Below are 21,348 nucleotides of genomic sequence, written 5' to 3' on the forward strand. Positions count from 1 at the left end.
CCCCCCAAAAAAAAAAAAAAAAAAAAAAAAGAACTTTCCATACTTTCCATCCATTTTTCTGTAAACCGAAAACTGCTCCCTCCCAAAAAAAAGTCTACTAGTTTAAAAAAAAAACAAGTCAATGACAAGGGAGGAAGACAACAGCACCAAAGCACCAAGAAAACAATTAGAGGTTAGAGCTGAAATCTGGAGACAGAATGAAATCTTGGAGAGGGAGAATAGATTCAGGAGAGGGCAAAGGGCGAATTATGTAATCCTTTATGTGAAAAGACAGGAACATTCGCTGCAGTTTAGGACTCCATTAGGGCTTTTACTTATTTATTTGAGACAGAGTCTCACTATTGCCCATGCTGGAGTGCAGTGGCGCGATCTCGGCTCGCCAAAACCTCCGCCTTCCAGGTTCAAGCTGTTCTCCTGCCTCAGCCTCCCAAAGTGCTAGGATTACAGGCATAAGCCACCGTGCCTAGCCTCATTAGGGATTTTAATGAAGCCTATATAATGTGAGTATTCATTATTATGTTTAGCTTGAAGTCCTTACACATCCTGATCCTCTCATCGAAGCTGAGATATGTAAAAGCCTTTAAAAAGACACAAAACAGGCCAGGGGCGGTGGCTCATGCCTGTAATCCCAGCACTTTAGGACGGATCACGAGGTCAGGAGATCTAGACCATCCCGGCTAACACAGTGAAACCCCGTCTCTACTAAAAATACAAAAAAATTAGCCGGGCGTGGTGGCGGGGGCCTTTAGTCCCAGCTACTCCGGAGGCTGAGGAAAGAGAATGGCGCGAATCCGGGAGGCGGAGCTTGCAGTGAGCCGAGACCGCGCCACTGCACTCCAGCCTGGGGGAGCACACAGACTCCATCTCGGAAAAGAAAAAAAAAAAAGACACAAAATACATATTCTACTGGCCAGGCGCGGTGGCTCACACCTGTAATCCCAGCACGTTAGGAGGCTGACGCCGGAGGATTACGAGGTCAAGAGATCGGGACCATTATGACCAACATGGTGAAATTCTACTAAAAGTAGTAGAAATTTTAGTCTCTACTAAAAATAGAAAAATTAGCCAGGCTTGATGGTGCGCTGGCTGTAGTCCCAGCTACTCCGGAGGCTGAGGCAGGAGAATCGCTTGAATCCGGGAGGCAGAGGTTGCGGTGAGCCGAGATCGCGTCAAGCCCAGATCGCGTCGAGCCCAGACTGCGCCACTGCACTCCAGGCTGGTGACACAGCGAGACTCCGTCTCAAAAAAAAAAAAAAAAAAAAAAAAAAAAGGACACAATATAAACATTCTACCTACCTCACTGCTACTCACCTCACTCTCCCAATCTCAGCACTAGCTCAGTGTTTCTGGGGCTAAATCATGAGTAAACTGAATAGTAAACTGCTGTATTTCATCAAATTCAAGATATCACAGGCGCGGTGGCTCACGCCTTTGTAATCCCAGCACTTTAGGAGGCCGAGGCGGGCGGATCACGAGGTCATGAGATCGGGACCATCCTAGCTAACATGGTGAAATCCCCTCTCTACTAAAAATACAAAAAAAAAAAATTAGCCGTGCATGGAGAATGGCGTGAACCTGGGAGGTAGAGCTTGCAGTGAGCCCAGACTGCACCACCGCACTCCAGCCTGGGCCACAGAGTAAGACTCCATCGCAAAAAATTTTTTTAAAAATCACTAATTGTTAAGAAGAGACATTACTCCATGTACAGCTAATAAATAAAAACCTTGCCAATTAACCATTACACCATCAGTAAATTGAAGATTTCAGATGTTAAAATGTGAAATATAAAATAATGAAACATAGTTACTTCAAGAGGCAATCTTTTGTTTAATAACAGACATAAAAACTATAATCCTCATATTACAAATATCTTTCTACATGACATTAATTTCCCCAAAAAAGAAAATCTATTAATTTGAAAATAAGCTGTGATAATGCAACAAGAACCATTTCCAAACTGAGCTATAGTAGCCATAAAACATGTGCAACCCAGACAAGGGATGTATTTACAACTGAGACCTCCCGCAAAGATTTCATAAATCTTCCCAAATAAAAAAACTTTATCTGTTAACCATATCATCATCCAAAGTATGCAAGAAAGAAATGTAATGAATAAATATAAGCCCTGATACCAGTTAAAATCCTTTATCAGAGGTTACTTTTTCCAATCAGATTTTTTCTTACTCCTAGTGATAGCTCAGAAAGAAAAACAAGGTAGTCTTTTTTCCTTCCAATAAACCATTAATATTTACTGCAAAGTAGAAAGAATAGGTCAAAAATTCCGTAGTTACTTATGCCCTTAAATTATAATATGAAAAAACCTTCTATCCCTCCCAAGAAAACATGATCCAGTATTTGACCTATTTATCTCTTTATCCACTCTCTCCATTTCTACAAGCTACATATGTTAACACACATTACAGTTTTCACAAAAGAAAGCATCCACTCAGGCCATTCATTATATGATGCTGGAAATAACCAGCAAAAGAGCCACATTCCAAAAGAAAATTACGTTGCATTTAAGCTTTCTTCTAACCCAATCCTACTTTCAGACACACTATTCTAGCCATGATTTCCAGAATGAACCAAGGGTGATAAGGCCAATCTGGGCCTGCCTCTCTCTAGACATTCTTTATGGGACCAGAAGTAAAGCCTGAGTAAAAATGAATAAGAAGAGTTCATACTAAACTCATGAGAAAGTTTAATTGAGCTACTCCTATAAAGTCACACACACACACACATACACACACACAAATAGCTGCAATGTACTAAGTCTAATAATAAGATCTCTTGGAACTGGCACTATTCGTATCTCAGATAGAAGTCAGGGAAGAAATGAAGCGTAAAGGATATATCAGGGACAAAGAAAAAAAGGACTAGCTAAAAATCCCCAAAAGAAAAGGAAGAGAGCAGCTGACACTGCAGTAGTGTAACTAAGTTCAAAACTGGTGAATGATGGGTTGTACCAGAGTTCTAACACTGTGTGTGAGTTCGAATTAACAATAAAGAAAACAAGTGAAACCCCATCTCTACTAAAAATACAAAAATTAGCTGGGCATGGTGCTGCGTGCCTACAGTCCCAACTACTTGGGAGGCTGAGACAGGAGAATTGCTTGAATCTGGGAGGTGGAGGTTGCAGTGAGCCTAGATCACGCGATTGCACTCCAGCCTGGGTGACACAGCGAGACTCCGTTTTAAAAATAAATAAATAGCCTAGGCGCAGTGGCTCACGCCTGTTATCCCAGCACTTTAGGAGGTCGAGGCGGGTGGATCACCTGAGGTAGGGAGTTTGAGACCAGCCTGACCAACATGGAGAAACCCTGTCTTTGTAAAAACACAAAACTGGCCAGGTGTGGTGGCACATGCCTATAATCCCAGCTACTAGGGAGGCTGAGGCAGGAGAATCCCTTGAACCTGGGAGGCAGAGGTTGCAATGAGCCGAGATCGTGCCATTGCACTCCAGCCTGGGCAACAAGAGTGAAACTCTGTCTCAAAATAAATAAACAAACAAATAAATAGGCCTGGCGCAGTGGCTCACACCTGTAATCCCAACACTTTGGGAGGCCGAGGCAGGCAAATTGCCTGAGGTCAGGAGTTTGTGACCAGTCTGGCCAACATGGTGAAACCCCGTCTCTACTAAAAATACAAAAAAATTAGCCAGACGTGATGGTGGGCACCTGTAATCCCAGCTACTCGGGAAGCTGAGGCTGGGGAATTGCTTGAACCAGGGAGCTGGAGGTTGCAGTGAGCCCAGTGAGCCGAGATTGCACCACTACACTCCAGCCTGGGCAGCAGAGCGAGACTCCGTCTCTAAATAAATAAATAAATAAATAGAAAGAAAACAATAGACTAAAGAAAAACAACATTGTACCACCTACTAAGTATTTGTGCCAAAAAATGTTTAACGTGAATTGAATCAAACCTTTACATCTAACTTATAGTTTACGAGAAATACAGAGAACAGTATAACAATACTATTGCAAGGAAGCCATCAGACAAAAACTAGAAGGCAGGTCATGCTATGTGCCAAAATCTCTTATGGGTCAATGTGGTGGATAAATTAAAAAGTAAAGGCAGTGGGCTAAGTTTTACTGTAAAAAAGACTTAAGACTAAAAGACAAGGTCTATTTAAGAGGGTGGAAAAACAGACTTATGAGCTATAACCAAATGCAACATATGGTTACTACTGGATCCTGATTTGAACAAACCAGCTATAAAAGATATTTTGGGGGATGAGAAATTTGAACACGGGCAAGGTTACACATAAGAGTTAACAGGGTTTTTTAAAATGTTTTTACTGTGTGGAAAGCAGCATATAGTAAAATGTCCTTATATCAATATTTTAGAGATGCAAATGATGTTTGTAATTTAGCTTAAAAGTCTTCAGTTGGAGGCTTCAGCAGTGGCTCATGTCTGTAATTCCAGCACTTTGGGAGGTCCAGGCAGGAGCATTGACTGAGCCCAGGAATTCGAGACCAGCCTGGGCAACATGGCAAAACTCTGTCTCTAAAAATACAAAAAATTAGCCAGGAGTCGTAGTGTGTAACTGTAGTCCTAGCTACTTGGGAAGCTGAGGGGGGGAGGACTAGCTACTTGGCAGGCTGAGGCGGGAGGATAGCTTGAGCCCAGGAGGTCAAGGTTACAGTAAGCCTTAATCATACTACTGCACTCCAGCCTGGGCAATAAAGTGAGACCTTGCCTCAAAAAAAAAAAAAAAAAAAAAAAAGGCTTCAGTTATTATTATTCTGCCTTAGTAGGGAAAACTAACAAATCAAATGCGAAGTAAGATGGGGCAAATAAACTTCAAGCGGTATGCATATCACATCCTCCCTAAAGTGCTGCCTGATTCTTTCTTTCTGTTCCATACAATTGAGTGTCCAAATCTGTTTGGACACTCCTCCCTACGCTTTCAAAGCACCCTGTGCTTATCTGCATACATTCAAAGAAAAGGAGCTTCCAGGAGACAAATTCAGAGAGGCAGCGACTAGCCACTGACTGCTTTCTATTGTTGAATAAGAACCTTGCCTTGCTAATTGAGTTTGATTTCAGTAGTGGGAAAGCCCAACGTTTGTAAGCACTCTCTTTGAGAGAAGCATGTAAGCTGAGAAGGTTTCTATGGAACAGTACTCATACAACCCATAAGTATAAAAGTATGGTGGGGGGAAAAAGAGAACAGTGAAGTATCAAGAATTAGGCTTCTCAGGTCTGACACACTACATCTTCAGAAGCACCTCTGCAACCTCCTTGAGGAATAGACAAGAAAACTTCACCTCTGAAGGGGGTACTCTATGCTGTCTCTTACTTGGTATAAATGTCCCAAAACAGGTTCGTTTCTGCCATTAAACAAATTACAGGATTTCAAACTCTAGTGGCATTTTTCTACCTCATCGTGATAACCAAACAATACCAAAGTCACAGCAACTATCAAATTGTTTTCAAATCTGTTTACCTAACTCCTTACAAGGAATTAAGCAATTAAAAGTCAAAACTTCATCTTATATCTGTAGCACATACAAAGTGCTTACCCAATGTTTACAGAGCTAAAGTGAAAAACACAGGAATAGAAAGGAAAAATTCACAATTCTTTCCCCAGAAAAGTAATTGAGTAAGAATGCTTGAATGGAACAACTTACGAGACCTCCTTCAGGGCAGGGACCATATCTTATTAATCCTAATATCCTCCAAGTCTAAGACAATGGGGAGAGAGAGAGAAATGGAGAAACAGATAAAAGAATTCAGAGAGAGGAAAAAAGAGAGATAGGGAATAAGAATGAACTTGGAGACTACCTAGTACTTTCAAAACACCTTTTAGAGTAAACCAATTCATAAGTGATATTGGTTTCTAACTGATTAAAAGGGAAGAAAAAAGTAAGCCTTTTTATCTATTATTGTCAAATAGAAAAATATTTGCAGGGAAAAAGAAGTCTCAATCTAGTTGAGATCATTATTATCATCTTTGTAATCTGGTAAAGTAAAAAAAACTACTACCAAAACACAATACTCTCCTATTCTGTATGAAACTTTTTTAAAAATATTTTTTAACAGGATATATAATTTGTTTGCTTATCTCAAAATAGTCTCTAATGTGTCTTTAGCATATCTGCAAAGGGCTGGTTAAAGAATTACTTTCAAGCTCTACTATTACATAAAGTTACTATGAGAAGCAGAGGAAATAAGATTTTCCAAAACTAAGACAAAAAAAAAACAAAAAACTGATACAAGAAATCTTTTAAATAAATAAATAAATGGCATTACAAAATGCAAACTTAGGAAGAAAAATTTCAAACTCCACAAAGAGGTGAAGGTCCATCTCTCTGCCATCTCCAATTCCCAATCCCCAGTCTTATTCCCCAGATGTAACTAGTTAATATTTTCTTGGTATCCTTCAAAAAACAGATGTGTATCTATCATTACATATATAAGAAATTCTTATTTTTCAACATCCACACATGACATCATACAATAATCATTTCTTGATACCTTACATTATACAATATATATTAGAAATCTTTGATATTGGCACATAAAACTAATAAAACTAGCAACATTTGTCAGGCACTTACAATGTGTCACATACTGTGCAAAGTGTTACTTTTGTTATACCTCAATCTTTAGAAAACCCTATGAAGTAGGTACTCTATTCGAATATTGAAATTTCAAGAGTTTCACATAACTGATAAGGAATAGAGCCAAGATTTGAACATAAAGATCTCATTCTTAACTACTAATCTCCTTTTTATCTGCTACAAAGTCCCTGGTATGTATAAACAAACATATTCAACCAGTCTCCACTGGTGGACATTTAAACTATTTCTGGTTTTTCCAAAAATTATTACTAGAATGTAAGTTCTGTGAGGCAGAGATTTTTGTCTGAATCAAGAATTATGGGTGATTTTTGAGGGCTTTCTGTATTTCCAAATTCTCTGCAGCAACATTATTTTATAATTAAACAACAGATATTTTTAGTTACATTACAAAAATAACTTGCCCAAGTCTATGAGAGGTAGAGGCAGGGTTTGAATTCAGATTCATAAAGTTCCTAAAGCTTTCCATGGAAACAGGTTTCCAAAGATAAAATAATTCTTGCTATAGTTCATATTAATGATTTCTCTATTTTCCAAAACCCAGCCTTTCACAGGTCAGTTAAAGATATCCAGTGAAAATGTCTGGTGTATATACTAACAAAGTAACAGGAACACTAGAATGACTACCACCATTGTTATGATCTGTTTCCTATCCTTCATGTATGGCTAAATAAAACACCAATCTAAGCCACTGTCTTTGTGTCATTTGTAAGTTAGCCTGTGTTAAAATGTTTAGGAACACAGAAGACTGGACCATAGTAACCACTAAAGGCTCAAGAAAACTAAAACATACAGGTTAACATGTGAAACAAACAAATAAAAAGAAACGGTCCTTCTACATAATACACTTAACATTTAAAATATACCTCCTTTTCTGGAGGGGAAGAGGATTAAAAAAGATGTCAGGTGTCTCATATATCCCATTTGACACTATTTTGGGGATAACATTACTCAAAATTATTTTCACATTAGAAAGTACTGTTTTTTTTGTTTTGTTTTGTTTCTGAGACGGAGTCTTGCTCCGTCACCGAGGCTGGGGTGCAGTGGCGCGGCCTCGGCTCGCTGCAAGCTCCACGTCCCGGGTTCACACCATTCTCCTGCCTTGGCCTCCTGAGTAGCTAGGACTACAGGCGCCCACCACCATGCCCAGCTAATTTTTTGTATTTTTAGTAGAGACGGGTTTTCACCGTGTTAGCCAGGATGGTCTCGGTCTCCTGACCTTGTGATTCACCCGCCTCGGTCTCCCAAAGTGCTAGGATTACAGGCGTGAGCCACCGTGCCCAGCCTAGAAAGCACTGTATTAAGGAGAATTTGGATGGCTCTATCACTGTGATCAACAGCATTTCAATATAAATCTCAATTTCATCAACTAAAAAGCTGGTGATAATGCTGTTCTCTATTTCATGGAGCATATTACATTATAACTACATAAAGAAAAGAATTCAAAAATTTAGCATTTGTAAATATTAACACTGATCTGAAATTGGCAATTAAAAACAGAGGGAAAAGAAAAGTATCTACTGCAAAAAGTCAATCCTCCTAAAAGGATATAAATTTATCTTAAATTCCACCCTACTTCATAAAAATAAACCCAGAGCTGCCTTACCCATAAACATACAAAATTATATCCTGGTGTGAAGTGTATATAATTAGTTGCTAAATCGTGTTTATTCTAACTTCTAAATATTTCTCAAATCCTTGTCCCCACCTTTCCTTTTTTACAACATCTGCCTACAAATAACATCATATTTAACGGTGAAAGTCTGAATGCTTTTCTCTTTAGAGCAAGAGAAAGCCAAGTATGTCTGTCTGCTCTCACCACTTCTACTCAACCTTGTACTGGAAGAGGGAGGGAGGGAAGGAGGGAGAGAGGAAGGAAAAAGGAAGGAAGGAAGGGAGGGAGGGAGGGAGGGAGGGATTAAAGGCATTTAGATTGGAAAGGAAGAAATAAAACTGTCTTTACTCACAGAAAAAAATTATCCTGTATACAGAAAATTCTCAGGAACCCACAAAAAACTACTAGAAATACCAAACGAGTTCAGCAAGGTCTAAGGATACAAGTTTAATATCCAAAAATCAACTGTATCTCTATATACTAGCAATGAACAAACCAAAAATATTTAATTCCATTCAAAAGATCAAAAATAATAAAATATTTAGAAATAAATTTAACAAAAGAAGTACAAGACCTGTACACTGAAAACTTCAAGACACTGAAGAGAGAAATTAAGTAAGATCTAAATAAATAGACCCCCCACCCCATTTTCATGGATTGGAAGACTCAATATTGTTCAGATGGCAACTCTCCCAAACTGATCAACAGATTCAATGCAATTTCTATCAAAATCCCAACAAGACTTAGCAGAAACTGGCATACTTTATATGGATATTGATCCTAAAATGTATATGAAAATGCAAAAAATCCAGAACAGACAAAATAATTTTGAAAAAAGTAAAAAATTGGAGGACTCACACTTACAAATTTCAAATTTTACTTTAAAGCCTTGGTAACCAGAACAGCACAGTACTGGTATAAAGACAGACATACAGATCAACGAAACAGAACTAAGTATCAGAAAATGAACTCTTACATTTATGGTCAACTGATTTTTTCTGATAATGGTGCCAAGGCAATTCAATTGGACAAAAGTATTCTTTTCAACAGAGTGTTGCAACAATTGAACATCCACACACTAAAGACAAATTTAGACCTTTATCTCAAACTATGCACAAAAACTAATGCAAAATGGAACATAAACCTTAATATAAGAACTAACACTATAAAATTTTTAGCAGAAAATAGAAAAAAAATTCATGACAATGGATTAGGCAAAAAATCTTAGCTACTACACCAAAATCCTGATGCATAAAAGAAGAAAAACTGATGAACTGAACTTTATCAAAATTGAAAACCTTTGTGCTTCAAACATCACCTAAAAAATGAAAGGACAAGCCAAACAAGGAGACAATATTATATATCTAAAGAAGGACTTTTACCCAGAACACATAAAGAACTCCTACAACTCAAAAACAAGATAAACAATCCCACTGAAAAATAAGTAAGATGCCAGGCATGGTGGTGCATGCGTGTAATCCTAGCACTTTGGGAGGCTGAGGGGGGAGGATCACTTGAGCCCAAGAGTTCAAGACCAGCCTGGGCAACATAGAGTCTGACCCTACAAAAGATACAAAAACTTAGCCAGATGTGGTGGCGTGGGCCTGTAGTCCCAGCTACTCAGGAGGTTGAGCTGGGAGGATGGCTTGAGCCCAGGAGTTCAAAGCAGCAGTGAGCTATAACGCACTACTGAACTATAGCCTGGGTAACAAAGCAAGACCCTGTCTCAATCAATCAATCAATACAAATGAGTAAGAGATCCGAATAGGTATTTCACCAGAGCAAATATGTGAGTGGCTAATAAGCACATAAAAAAAGGTCACTTTAGTCAGCCAGGCGCGGTAGCCCACGCCGGTAATCCCAGCACTTTGGGAGGCTGAGGCGGGCAGATCACAAGGTCAGGAGATCGAGACCATCCTGGCTAACACGGTGAAACCCCTCTCTACTAAAAATACAAAAAAACCAAATTAGCCAGGCATGGTGGCGGGCGCCTAGTTCCAGCTACTCGGGAGGCTGAGGCAGGAGAATGGCGTGAACCCGGGAGGCGGAGCTTGCAATAAGCCGAGATTGCACCACTGCACTCCAGCCTGGGTGACAGTGCAAGACTCCATCTCAAAAAAAAAAAAAAAAAAGTCACTAGTCATTAGGAAAACACAAATCCAAATCACAATGAAATACCACTTCACACTCACCAGAATGTCTAGAACCAAAGAGGACAATAACAAGTGTTAGCAAGCATGTGGAGAAATTAGAACCCTCATAACCCTCATACATTGCTAATAGGAATGTAAAATGGCAGTCATTGTGGAACAGGTTCGCAGATCCTCAAAAAGCTAAACACAAAATTATACTATGACCTAGCAATTCCACTCCTAGATAGGTATATACCCACAAGAATTGAAAACAAGCCTTCAAACAAAAGCTTGTATTCCTATTGGCACTATTCACAAAAGCCAAAAGGTAGAAAAAATAAACTAAATGTCCATCAACTGATGGATGGATAAACAAAATGTGCTACATACAATGGAGTATTATTCAGTCATAAAAGGAGTGAAGTACTGATACATGCTACAACACAGATGAACCATAAAAACATTACGCTAAATGAAAGCCACCAGACATAAAAGGCCATATATTGCATGATTCTCTTTATGTGAAATCTTCATAAAAAGCAAATTGAGAGATAGATACAAAAAAGATTTGTTGTGCCTAGGGCTTGGGGTCAAACTAGGGAATGACCGCAAACTGGCACAAGGAATTTTTGGGGTGATGGAAACGTTCTAAAACTAGATTTTGGATGACGGTTTCACATCTGTAAATTTACTAAAAATCATTTAATTGTACACTTAAAATGAATGAATTTTATGATACGTAAAGTATACCTCAATAAAGCTGGTTTTTGTTTTGTTTTGTTTTTCTAAGGATCTGGGTATGGCTGGAACTGCTCTGCAAAGATAAGTGGAAGAAACTGTTTATTTGTAAGAGAAAGAATGATGATGGCAGAAAAAGGAGAGCTGAATGTAGTCACTAAGAAAATTTTGCATCCTGAGACTCCGTGCCATGATCCTATATCATTAGCAATTATGAAAATTATTAAATGGTTGACATGAATGAAGGAGTTAGTTCGGTTTTCTTGTGTCACAGGGCAAACCAGAAACAGCCCGTGATGATGCAAGCATACAGATGCAGAAGGAAAAAATGAGAACGACAGAAGTCAAAAAGAAAAACCAGGAAGACATCCTTGGGAGGGCTCTGAGTTGGTACTAAGATCTGAGCTAAACTTTAAAAAGTTAAGGGACAGGGAAGCCACAGCTAGCTAGCATCAGATTACACTGGTTTTCTTTGAATTTCTTTGTATTTCATCAGTTCCATCTAAATTGCAGATAGGATAGCTGTCTATAGTGCCACATATTTAAGTAATTATACTGATGTGGAACCACTTAAAGTGACTAATTTTAAAGAACATCAGTTGTTTTGCTATGACCAGTACTCTTATCCTCATTCTTTAGGTTAGAAACCCTTCCTTGGTAAGGAACTAATTCTGTAAGATTTGGGTGGGGCTAACACATCTTTCCCCCAAGCCATAGAGAAGGGCATGTGACCCACAGTAGTCAGACTCTCCTATCCCCCTAAACATAGTAATTGGTTCAAGGAAGGACATGTGACCCAAACCACACCAATAATTTAGTCCTTGGATCTTTTCTGCCAGAACTAAACTGGTAGGATTTGAGCCTGGGGCTGTCAAATATCATAGTGGCCATTTTGTGGAAAACCTATCCAAGACATGAAGATAAGCGGCTGCTGACATCATCTGTATCCCTGGACCCAACACACTCGGTTACATGAGTCAACACTGTGTGTCTGTGCAAAATAATCTGATCTGTCACTTGTAACCCCTGCAGTTAAGTCTGAAGAAATTGAATTGACTGGAATGAAGAAGAAAAGCCCCAAATAAAGCATCAATTCTTTTTTTTTTTTTTTTTTGAGACGGAGTCTCGCTTTGTCGCCCAGGCTGGAGTGCAGTGGCGCGATCTCAGCTCACTGCAAGCTCCGCCTCCGGGGTTCACGCCCTTCTCCTGCCTCAGCCTCCCGAGTAGCTGGGACTACAGGTGCGCACCACCATGCCCGGCTAATTTTTTGTACTTTTAGTAGAGACGGGGTTTCACCGTGTTAGCCAGGATGGTCTCGATCTCCTGACCTCGTGATCCGCCCGCCTTGGCCTTCCAAAGTGCTGGGATTACAGGCGTGAGCCACTGCGCCCGGCAGCATCAATTCTTAACTCTTATAACAGGCTCTGTTTTCTAGGGAACCCAAACTAAAAGCTTCAAAAAGCTGTCAGCTATCATTAGGCTTAACAGTGAAACATAGAATGCTTTCCCTTTGAGATCATAAATAAAAAAAGGAAGGCCAGGAACAGAGGCTCATGCCTGTAATCCCAGCATTTGGGAAGGCCAAGGTGGGAGGATCGCTTGAGGCCAGGAGTTTGAGACCAGCCTGGGCAACACAGCAAGACCCCATCTCTAAAACAAATTTAAAAATTAGCCAGACATGGTCGTGCACACCTGTAGTTCTAGCTACTCAGGAGGCTGAAATGAGACGACAGCTTGAGCCCAGGAGTTCAAGGTTATAGTGAGCTATGATCACGCCATTGTGCTCCACTCTGGACAATAGAGCAAGAGTCCACCTCAAAAAAATAAATAAAAACTACAAAACAGAAAAATTAAAATGTTAAGAATGTTCAATATTAATACAATGTTGAATAGCAATGATACCAATCTACACAGTAATACAAAATAATAGTCTACAGAGCAAGATAAAAAATAGTAAGTCAATTATAAGGATTGAAAAGGAAGAAACAAAAAAAATAATGATTTCCAGATCATATGGTTGTCTACACAGAAAATACAAAGGAATTCACAAGCATATTCTTAGAATAAACAAGAGTTTAGCAAGGTATAGCTGCATACAAAATTGTTATCTACCCAGGAATAAATCTAACAAAAGATAAGCAAGAACCTGACAGAGAAAATTATAAAATTTCATTGTACAACATAAAGAAGACCTAAATAAATGGAGAGCTACACTATGGATCATGGATTGGAAACTCAATAGTATAAGGATCTTATTTCTCCTCCAAATTAACGTACAGATTCAATGCAATCCCAATCAAATTCTATGAGTTTTGGGTTCAGGGAGTTTTGTTTTGTTTTTGGTAGATTCTAAAATTTACATGGAAACTCAAAGGGCTAAGAGCAGTCAAGATTTTTTTTAAAGGTAGAAGGAGTTACTCTACCAAATGCCAAGGCTGATTATAACTAAGATTATTTATAATTTATAAAAAAAATACTGTATAACCAGACCAATGGAACAAAACAGAGATCCCAGAAAAAGACCCACAAATAAGGATATATAATCTACAACAGATAATTTCAATGTACATTTTAAAAATAATTAAAAGAACTGGATCATTTGTTACACAACATAAATGCTTGAGATGATAGATACCCCATTTACCCTGATGTGATTCTTATACATTGTATGCCTCTATCAAAATATCTTATGTACCCCATAAATAAATGTGCATACTATGTACCCACAAATATTAAAATTAATTTTTTTAATCTACAACAGAGGCGGCAGGGCAGATTAATGGGGAAAGAATAATACATTTAGAAAAAAATTAAAATTTCACACCATACACATATCAAGGTGGAATATAAACCTAAATAAAAAGGGAGTAACTACAAATTCATGATAATATGGATGAATATCTTAATATCTCAGAGTAATAAAATATTTCTTAAGACCCATAAAGTAATAACCATTAAAAAAGACTGGTAAGTTAAACTGTATTAAAAACTTACAGCTTTCATAAGACTCCATTAAAACAATGAAAAACAAGCCACAGGGTGGAAAAAGGTATTTGCTACACATATAATCAATAAACAACTAATACACAGACTATATGTAAAGTACTCACACAAAATCAATTAAAAAAAAAACCAAAGGGAAAAAACAATGGAGGAGGGGGATAACAGCAAAAGATTTAAATAATTAATTTATAAAAGAAGAAATCCAAATGATCAGTAAACATACAAAACAGAGCTCAACCTCATTAGTAATAAAATAAAAATTAAAACTTACAATGAGATAGCATTGTGCATCCACCACATCGTGGCAAAAATGAAAAAGTTGGCCAAACCAAGTAATGGCATTGATGTAAAGCAACATTGTTGTGAGATTGTAAATTTCTATGAACACTTTAGAAATGTTTGGCACTACCTAATAAACATTCCTGTAGCAATAAAGATTGCCATCTATGACTCAGAAATTGCAAGGGTGGCTATACCCTACAGAAACTCAAGCATACGTATACCTCAATATTTGTATAGGAGTGTTCACAGAAACATTGTTTGTAATAGTAAAAAACTGGAAACAATACAAATGTTCACCTACTATAGAATGAATTGTGGTATATTTATGCAATGAAATACTACAAAGCAATGAAAAGGAATGAACTTCAATTACTCGGAATATCATTAATTAATCTATCTCACAAATTATAATTTTTTGCAAAGAAGCAAGACAGAGAAGCATACACACAATACGATTCCACCCGAATGATTTCAAAAAGAGAAGAAAACATTTTGCTTAGCAATGCATTCACAGATGGTAACATTAAAGAAAGCAAGGAAATGGTTATCCCAAAAGTCAGAATAGTGGACTGGAGTAGTCTTAAGAAGAGGCAAGATTCAGGAAAGAAAAGGAAGAATGTATCTAAAAGAAAAAAAAAAACAGCACAAGGGTTACAGAGATGGAAACGAGCATAGCATTTGTGGAGGTACAGTGAAAACACCAGACTGACTGGAGGACAATATGTAAACTAGAGAGTAAGTCAACAAAAGGAGGACCAGGTCACAGTTAACTTTAAAATCCAAGCAAGGGTTTGGCTTTAACACTGTAAGAAGCCACTTATATTCTTGAACTGCACAATGCCATGATGAAAGCTGTGTTTTAGGGAGACATAATTTGCAATACACTTGAATTACAGGAGGGAGGGACTAGATCAGTTAGTAGTTTTCTAGGGTCACCTAGAAGTGAAATAATGAAGGATGCTTCATCTTACGTGTCAGGTATCCATAGGATCTGTGTGAAGCACTGGAGACAAAAAGTCAAGACCAGACTTGCCATCAAAGAGCTCTGAAAAGCAGTACAAAAATAGGGAAGGGAGTGGAGGGACATAAGAAATGTAACTTTAAAAAAAAAAATAGCTCATGAAATCAGTGACGAAGAAAAGAAAAAAGTGAAAGGTTCCTAGCCCTCAAGAGCCCTATAATTCTAGACATAAGGTAAGCCCAACTATATAGCCCAAGAATTGATGAGGAAGAGAATAAACAGGAAGTAGCCATGACTATACCACATACATAGGAGAAATGTGACAAGGAAAGGAATGTTTGGTTGGCAGCTGAAAACGCCAGAACACTCAATAGATCCTTGTTTTTTGATGAGAAAGACATAGTAAGTCTTATGGTTTAAGGGAAAGGTCCACAAAAAGGAGTAGATTGAAGATGTTAGAACAGGGAAATTTGTGGAATCAAGACTCTGAGAGAGGTGGCAAGAGAGAATTTTGAAGTACAATAAAATGGGTAAGTGATATCCAGGAAATCACACCCATGTAAGATTTTCCCTCAGAAATAAAGATCTGATGGAAACCTTTCATTAAATTATGCTGCTTATGCAGCAAAATGATACCCGGTTAACAAAGGAAGGACTAAGAAAGCTGGCATCACTTTTGGGATAGTAGCAGTGACACTGTTAGGAAACCTGGAACTACTACAGAAAATATTTTGCAGAAAAAAAACATAGTCAAATAAAAAGAGTAGGGCCGGGCGCGGTGGCTCAAGCCTGTAATCCCAGCACTTTGGGAGGCCGAGATGGGCGGATCACAAGGTCAGGAGATCGAGACCATCCTGGCGAACACGGTGAAACCCCGTCTCTACTAAAAATACATAAAAAACTAGCCGGGTGAGGTGGCGGGCGCCTGTAGTCCCAGCTACTCGGGAGGCTGAGGCAGGAGAATGGAGTAAACCCGGGAGGCGGAGCTTGCAGTGAGCTGAGATCCGGCCACTGCACTCCAGCCTGGGCTACAGAGCGAGACTCCGTCTCAAAAAAATAAATAAATAAAAATAAAAAGAGTAGGCCAGGCACGGTAGCTCATGACTGTAATCCCAGCACTTTGGGAGGCCGAGGTGGGCAGATCACTGTAGCCCCAGAATTCAAGACCAGCCTAGGCAACATGGCGAAACCCCGTCTCTACAAAAAAAATGCAAAAATTAGCCAGGCATAGTGCCCATAGTCCCAGCTACTTGGGAGGCTGAAGTGGGAGAATCGCCTGAACCCAGGGGCAGAATCTGCAGTGAGCCAAGACTGAACCACTACACTCCAGCCTGGGCAACAGAGCAAGACCCTATCTCAAGAAAAAAAAAAAGCGTAAGATCTGAAATCAGGCTGGGCAAGGTGGCTCACGCCTGTAATCCTAGCACTTTGGGAGGCCAAGGCGGGCGGATAACCTGAGGTCAGGAGTTCGAGACCAGCCTGGCAAACATGGTAAAACCCTCTTACTACTAAAAATACAAAAATTAGCTGGGCGTGGTGGTGAGGGCAGGAGAATCACTTGAACCCGGGAGCGGGGGACGGGGGTGGGGGGGCAGTGTGGAGGTTGCAGTGAGCCAAGATTGTGCCACTTCACTCCAGCCTGGGCGAAAGAGCAAAACTCCATCTCAAAAAAAAAAAAAAAAAATCCGAAATCAGAGAACTAGGATTTGAATCCCAATTCAGGCAAATACAATTGCTGTTTTCAGGCCTCAATTCCCCATCTAGAAAATGATAACAATAACAGTAAGTAATATAGAAATAATAATAGTAGTGGCTAACATTTTTGAATGCTTATGTTCTAGACACAGTACTAATGCATTATTAGAACTGTATTAGCTCACTTACACGTGTATTAACTCATGTAATCATCACATTAACTTTATTGAGGCTGTTATCCCCATTTTTCTGTGATATACGCAGAATTTCAACCTGTGCAATCTGATCCCAGATCCTATATTCTTTAGTACATTTTCTGCCTCTCTGGATTATGAAGATAAGAATGCAGTAAAAAGTGCTTTAAGTGTACACAAATGTTCATCATTACTGCTGAGTATCAAGCGACAGGACAAAATAATCCCAACAAAATCCTAGACAATTTATCTACAGTCAACATTTCATAAATCCATGGGCCTTATCCTCAAAAAGCAAAGGGGATACACACATAAAAAGATAACTACTTGATATGGACGAAATATACATGCTGCTTTTCTATGGTGAGCTGAAGTAAACAGTATAATTAGTGATATAAGAATAAAGAGCCTTCAGAAATCACCAAATTACAGCCTCAAAAAGTAACTGCACTAAATGCAAAGGGCTAAAAAATAACTGAGACAGAAAGAAGATCATAATTTTTTTTTTAAGTAAAGGTTTCCAAACAATCACAAAGCTTTGAAAAGAAATAAGGTCCCAAACAGCAACAGGCTTTTCACAGAGCAACAAATTTCATATATGCATACTACGAAAAGGATTATCATTTCCAACAAAAGTCCTAAACCACATTATAAATACTGTAGTAAAAAATAGTTGATACTAGACACTTACACAGAGCACTGTTCTAAGTACTTTAGAGGTATCAATTCATTTAATCCTCACAACAACCCTACGAGGTTAAGTCTTACTATCATCCTCATTTTCTAGATTGTGAAAATGAGGCAGAAGTGTGGTCAAGTAACTTGGCCATCTTTACCCAATGAGTGGCTGTGCTGGGATGTCAAACCCAGGAAGTTCATCTCCAGAATTTCTGCTATACTTCCCTCTAACAGAAAACTAAAAAGCAGAACACTAATTGATTCAGAAGTATTAAGTATTATTCAATCATATTTGATAACAAGGAAGAACTTTTCATTCACAATAAGCAGTTAATAATTCATTACTCATAGCAGTTCTGTCTTTGGTGTTCCTTCCAAGTTAAGTCTGCACATTCTCACTGGACAATCTCATCAACCCCCCACCCGCCCCCCAGCTCCAAATACAATCTACTTGAGGATAACTCTCAAATCCAGATCTCCAGCCCAATCTCTCTTCTGCACCTTCAACCTGCACCAAAAACCAAACAGATATTTCTCTCTGAGTGATTCATGAGCCCCTCAAAATTAACAACTCCAAAACTGAATCATCATCTCCATCCCACTTGCATCTCCCAATCTCAAACTCTTTTTCCTCCTGTACTCCCCTACCCCAAAGACTGTCACCAACATCCACGTGGTTGCCCAACTTAGGATGTCATCCCAGATTCCTCAATCTGCCTCACCTTGCATGTCCACCCAGATTCCTCAATCTGCCTCACCTTGCATGTCCAATCACCAATCACTACCATATCCACCTCCTGTCTGTCCAATAAGTGCACATCTCTTCATTCATGTTACCTTACTTAATTTTATAACTTCTTAGAAAGCTGTTCTTATTTGCATTTTGTGTTGTTTTGCACAACTGATTCTCTTTTTTTCTTGTGGTTTGTCCTGTCCCATCTGGTGGTAAACTCCACTAATAGACACACAATTTCACATCCAAGTCTCTAATGTGCACTTACTTTATCAGTATGATGTTTTCAGGGATAAATTTCTGGTTCTAATAAGAGAAATTAATACTAGGAATACATGTCAAGTAATAACATTTTTTAATGACATCACCATCAGAAGTAAGACCTAGTTATTTTACAAAAAAAAAAAAAAAAGTCCTGTCATCACAACTCCCTGGGAGAAACTAATTACTACAAGTGTTTGATGACAGGTAGTATAGGCCATGTAGTATCTTACATACATTACACAAATCATGCCATTTAATGTTCACAACAACACTATGAGCTGGGTCCTATTAATATTCTCATTTGCCAGATGAGGAAACGGAAAGTGGCCCAACAACTTGGCCAAAGTCCCAAGTTAGAAAATATCAGTCAGGATTTGAACCCATGTCGGAGTCTGACAGTAGAGCCCATGCTCTTAAACACTAGATATTTTGTCCCTTAAGGAAAAAAATATGTGCTAGAACTCTGGAAAGAAAGAAAGAAAAAAAAGCCTCTGCCTCGAAACTAGCTAGGACTACAGGTGTGACACCACACCTGGCTAATTTTTTTTTGCAGAGATGGGGTGGGGGGGGGGGGCTCGCTATGTAGCCCAGGCTGGTCTTGAACTCCTGGCCTCAAGCAATCCTCCTGCCTCGGCCTCCCAAACTGCTGGGATTACAGGCGTGAGCCACTGCATCCGGCCCACAATTTTTTAAGAAATGTCAACAAACCAGAAAGACTCAGAGTCACAGAAATACAACTGTCCAAAAACAAAAAAGGTAATTTAATCTGAATGCTTCTTTTCTTGGGACATCATAATTCACACAAACATGATTTTATTAAAACAAAAATGTCCACTGTCTCATACATAAGTACACTCCACAAAGAAATTCTACAAATATGAGAATCCTCTGTCATTCAATTCTTATTTGGCGGGTGGGAGAAAAGTGGCAACCAACCACCCCAAGTAGGTGAAAGGCTTTGAAACCTCCACCTTGATCACTTGCTTTACTTCAAGACTGCTAACATATGAGAGAAAGCCAGTGTATAAAGAACATTGCCTATCATCCATCTTCTTCGGGTGCTCTGAGAAACACAGGCGCACAGTCAAATTCACAGGCGAACTCAGAACGAGCTTCAGCCTGCAATCCGTCAGGGATTTGGCAGCTGCACACCGAAGGTGCAGCCCGCAGCTCTCAACTTTTCATTCTGTCCACACGTTTGCAATCCTGGACGCACAAGCCCACTTTGAACCTGGCCCCAGGGTGCAAAGAGGGTTTCCGTCAGATTTCTCAGGAAAAGCGAGACGCGTGAAGGAGGGGCGGCCTCCCACCCGCCCCGAGCCGTCGCGCATTTCTCCTTTTGTTGGGGTGGAGAGGAGGGCGGACCCCGCACCCTCTAGGGGCCAACAGGGGGTGGGCGGAGAGAGGGGAGGGGGCGAAACGCCGCGGCGGCCCCCGACAAGCCCGGGGGTGGGGACACAAAGAATTCGGGAAGCGGCCGACGAGCTCCCCCACCCGCCCTTCCATTAAATAAACCGTCGGGAAAGTCCAGGCCCGGGCCGCCGAGGAGCAGGCGGAGGCGGGCGCGCTGGCTGGCGTCCGCGGCCCTCTCTGCTCCCGGCCGAGGCTCAGCTGCGGACGCGGGCTGAAGACCGGGGTTGTATCGCGGCGCGAGGCCTCCGCTACCCCCTCAACCACCCCGAACCCCTTCCGCCCCGCCGCGGGCCAGGCCGCGGGATCCCGGTGCCGGCCTCGCCACACCCACCCGCCTCTTAGGCCCGGCCTGGGAGGACTCCGCGGTTCTTTCTCGGGCGGCGGCGGCGCGCCCCACGCCCGAGATTTACCTGCTGATCTTCTGGGCGAAGGCGCGGCGCTCGGCCATGGTTGCTGAGGCGGCGGCGGCGGGCTGGGCGCGGACCGGCGGGCGCGTGCCTCCTTGCTCGTGCTCCCTCCCTCGCGGCCTCCGCCAGTCCCGGCTCCGGACCTGGGAGGCTGGGGCTGGCGGCCGGAGCCGGGAACGAGCCCTGCCGTAATGTTCCTTAGAGGCGCGCACCGAGAAACCGCTCCTCCCCCAGCGCGTCAATCCCGGCGGGAACCCCGGCTTCGGAAGGCAGCTGCGGCCGGCGGGAGCCGAGGGGTAGAACCGAGCGCTGAGGAAGCGAGGCCCCAGCGCTAGCCGCTTCGCTGCCGCGGAGCCTGCACGACCGAGAGGTCGCGGAGAGAAGCCAGAGACAGGCCAGCGACGTGGCGAGGCAAGAAAATAAGATAACCGAATGCGTAGGGGGAGCTTGGCTTTCCCGAAATGGAAGGGAAGGAAATGGAAGGTGGGCTTTGCCGAGGGGGCTGTGCTTTACCGGCCTGGATGACTAGGTTCATGTTTCTGCAGCAGCCGTCTCCGAGCTTTTTAAAGCACTTGGGTTTCTGCTTCGGCCTCATGAATGCGGTATAACTGGAGAAACAGTGTTTTTTCTTATAGAGAAAGGGTCAGAA

The 21,348-nt window shown here is 40.7% G+C and overlaps 1 protein-coding gene across 7 annotated transcripts in view; it reads right to left on the reverse strand.

Annotated features, from left to right (window-relative positions):
• DOCK7 (dedicator of cytokinesis 7) overlaps positions 1-20,871 on the reverse strand; it is a 245,196-nt gene extending 224,325 nt beyond the window's left edge. For 5 of the 7 annotated variants that reach the window (XM_025373022.1, XM_025372964.1, XM_025372899.1 and 2 more), the window contains exon 1: positions 20,703-20,820. In XM_025373022.1, coding sequence (XP_025228807.1) covers positions 20,703-20,740 — 38 coding nt within the window. In that variant the 5' untranslated portion in view covers positions 20,741-20,820. Of the gene's footprint in view, positions 1-20,702 lie in introns of all 7 variants that reach the window. The other 2 variants (XM_025372690.1, XM_025373096.1) reach the window with 1 other exon arrangement.
• Positions 20,872-21,348: the final 477 nt, after the last annotated feature.

This window comes from Theropithecus gelada, chromosome 1 (genome assembly GCF_003255815.1).
Source record: "Theropithecus gelada isolate Dixy chromosome 1, Tgel_1.0, whole genome shotgun sequence".
In the NCBI taxonomy this organism is placed as follows: domain Eukaryota; kingdom Metazoa; phylum Chordata; class Mammalia; order Primates; family Cercopithecidae; genus Theropithecus; species Theropithecus gelada.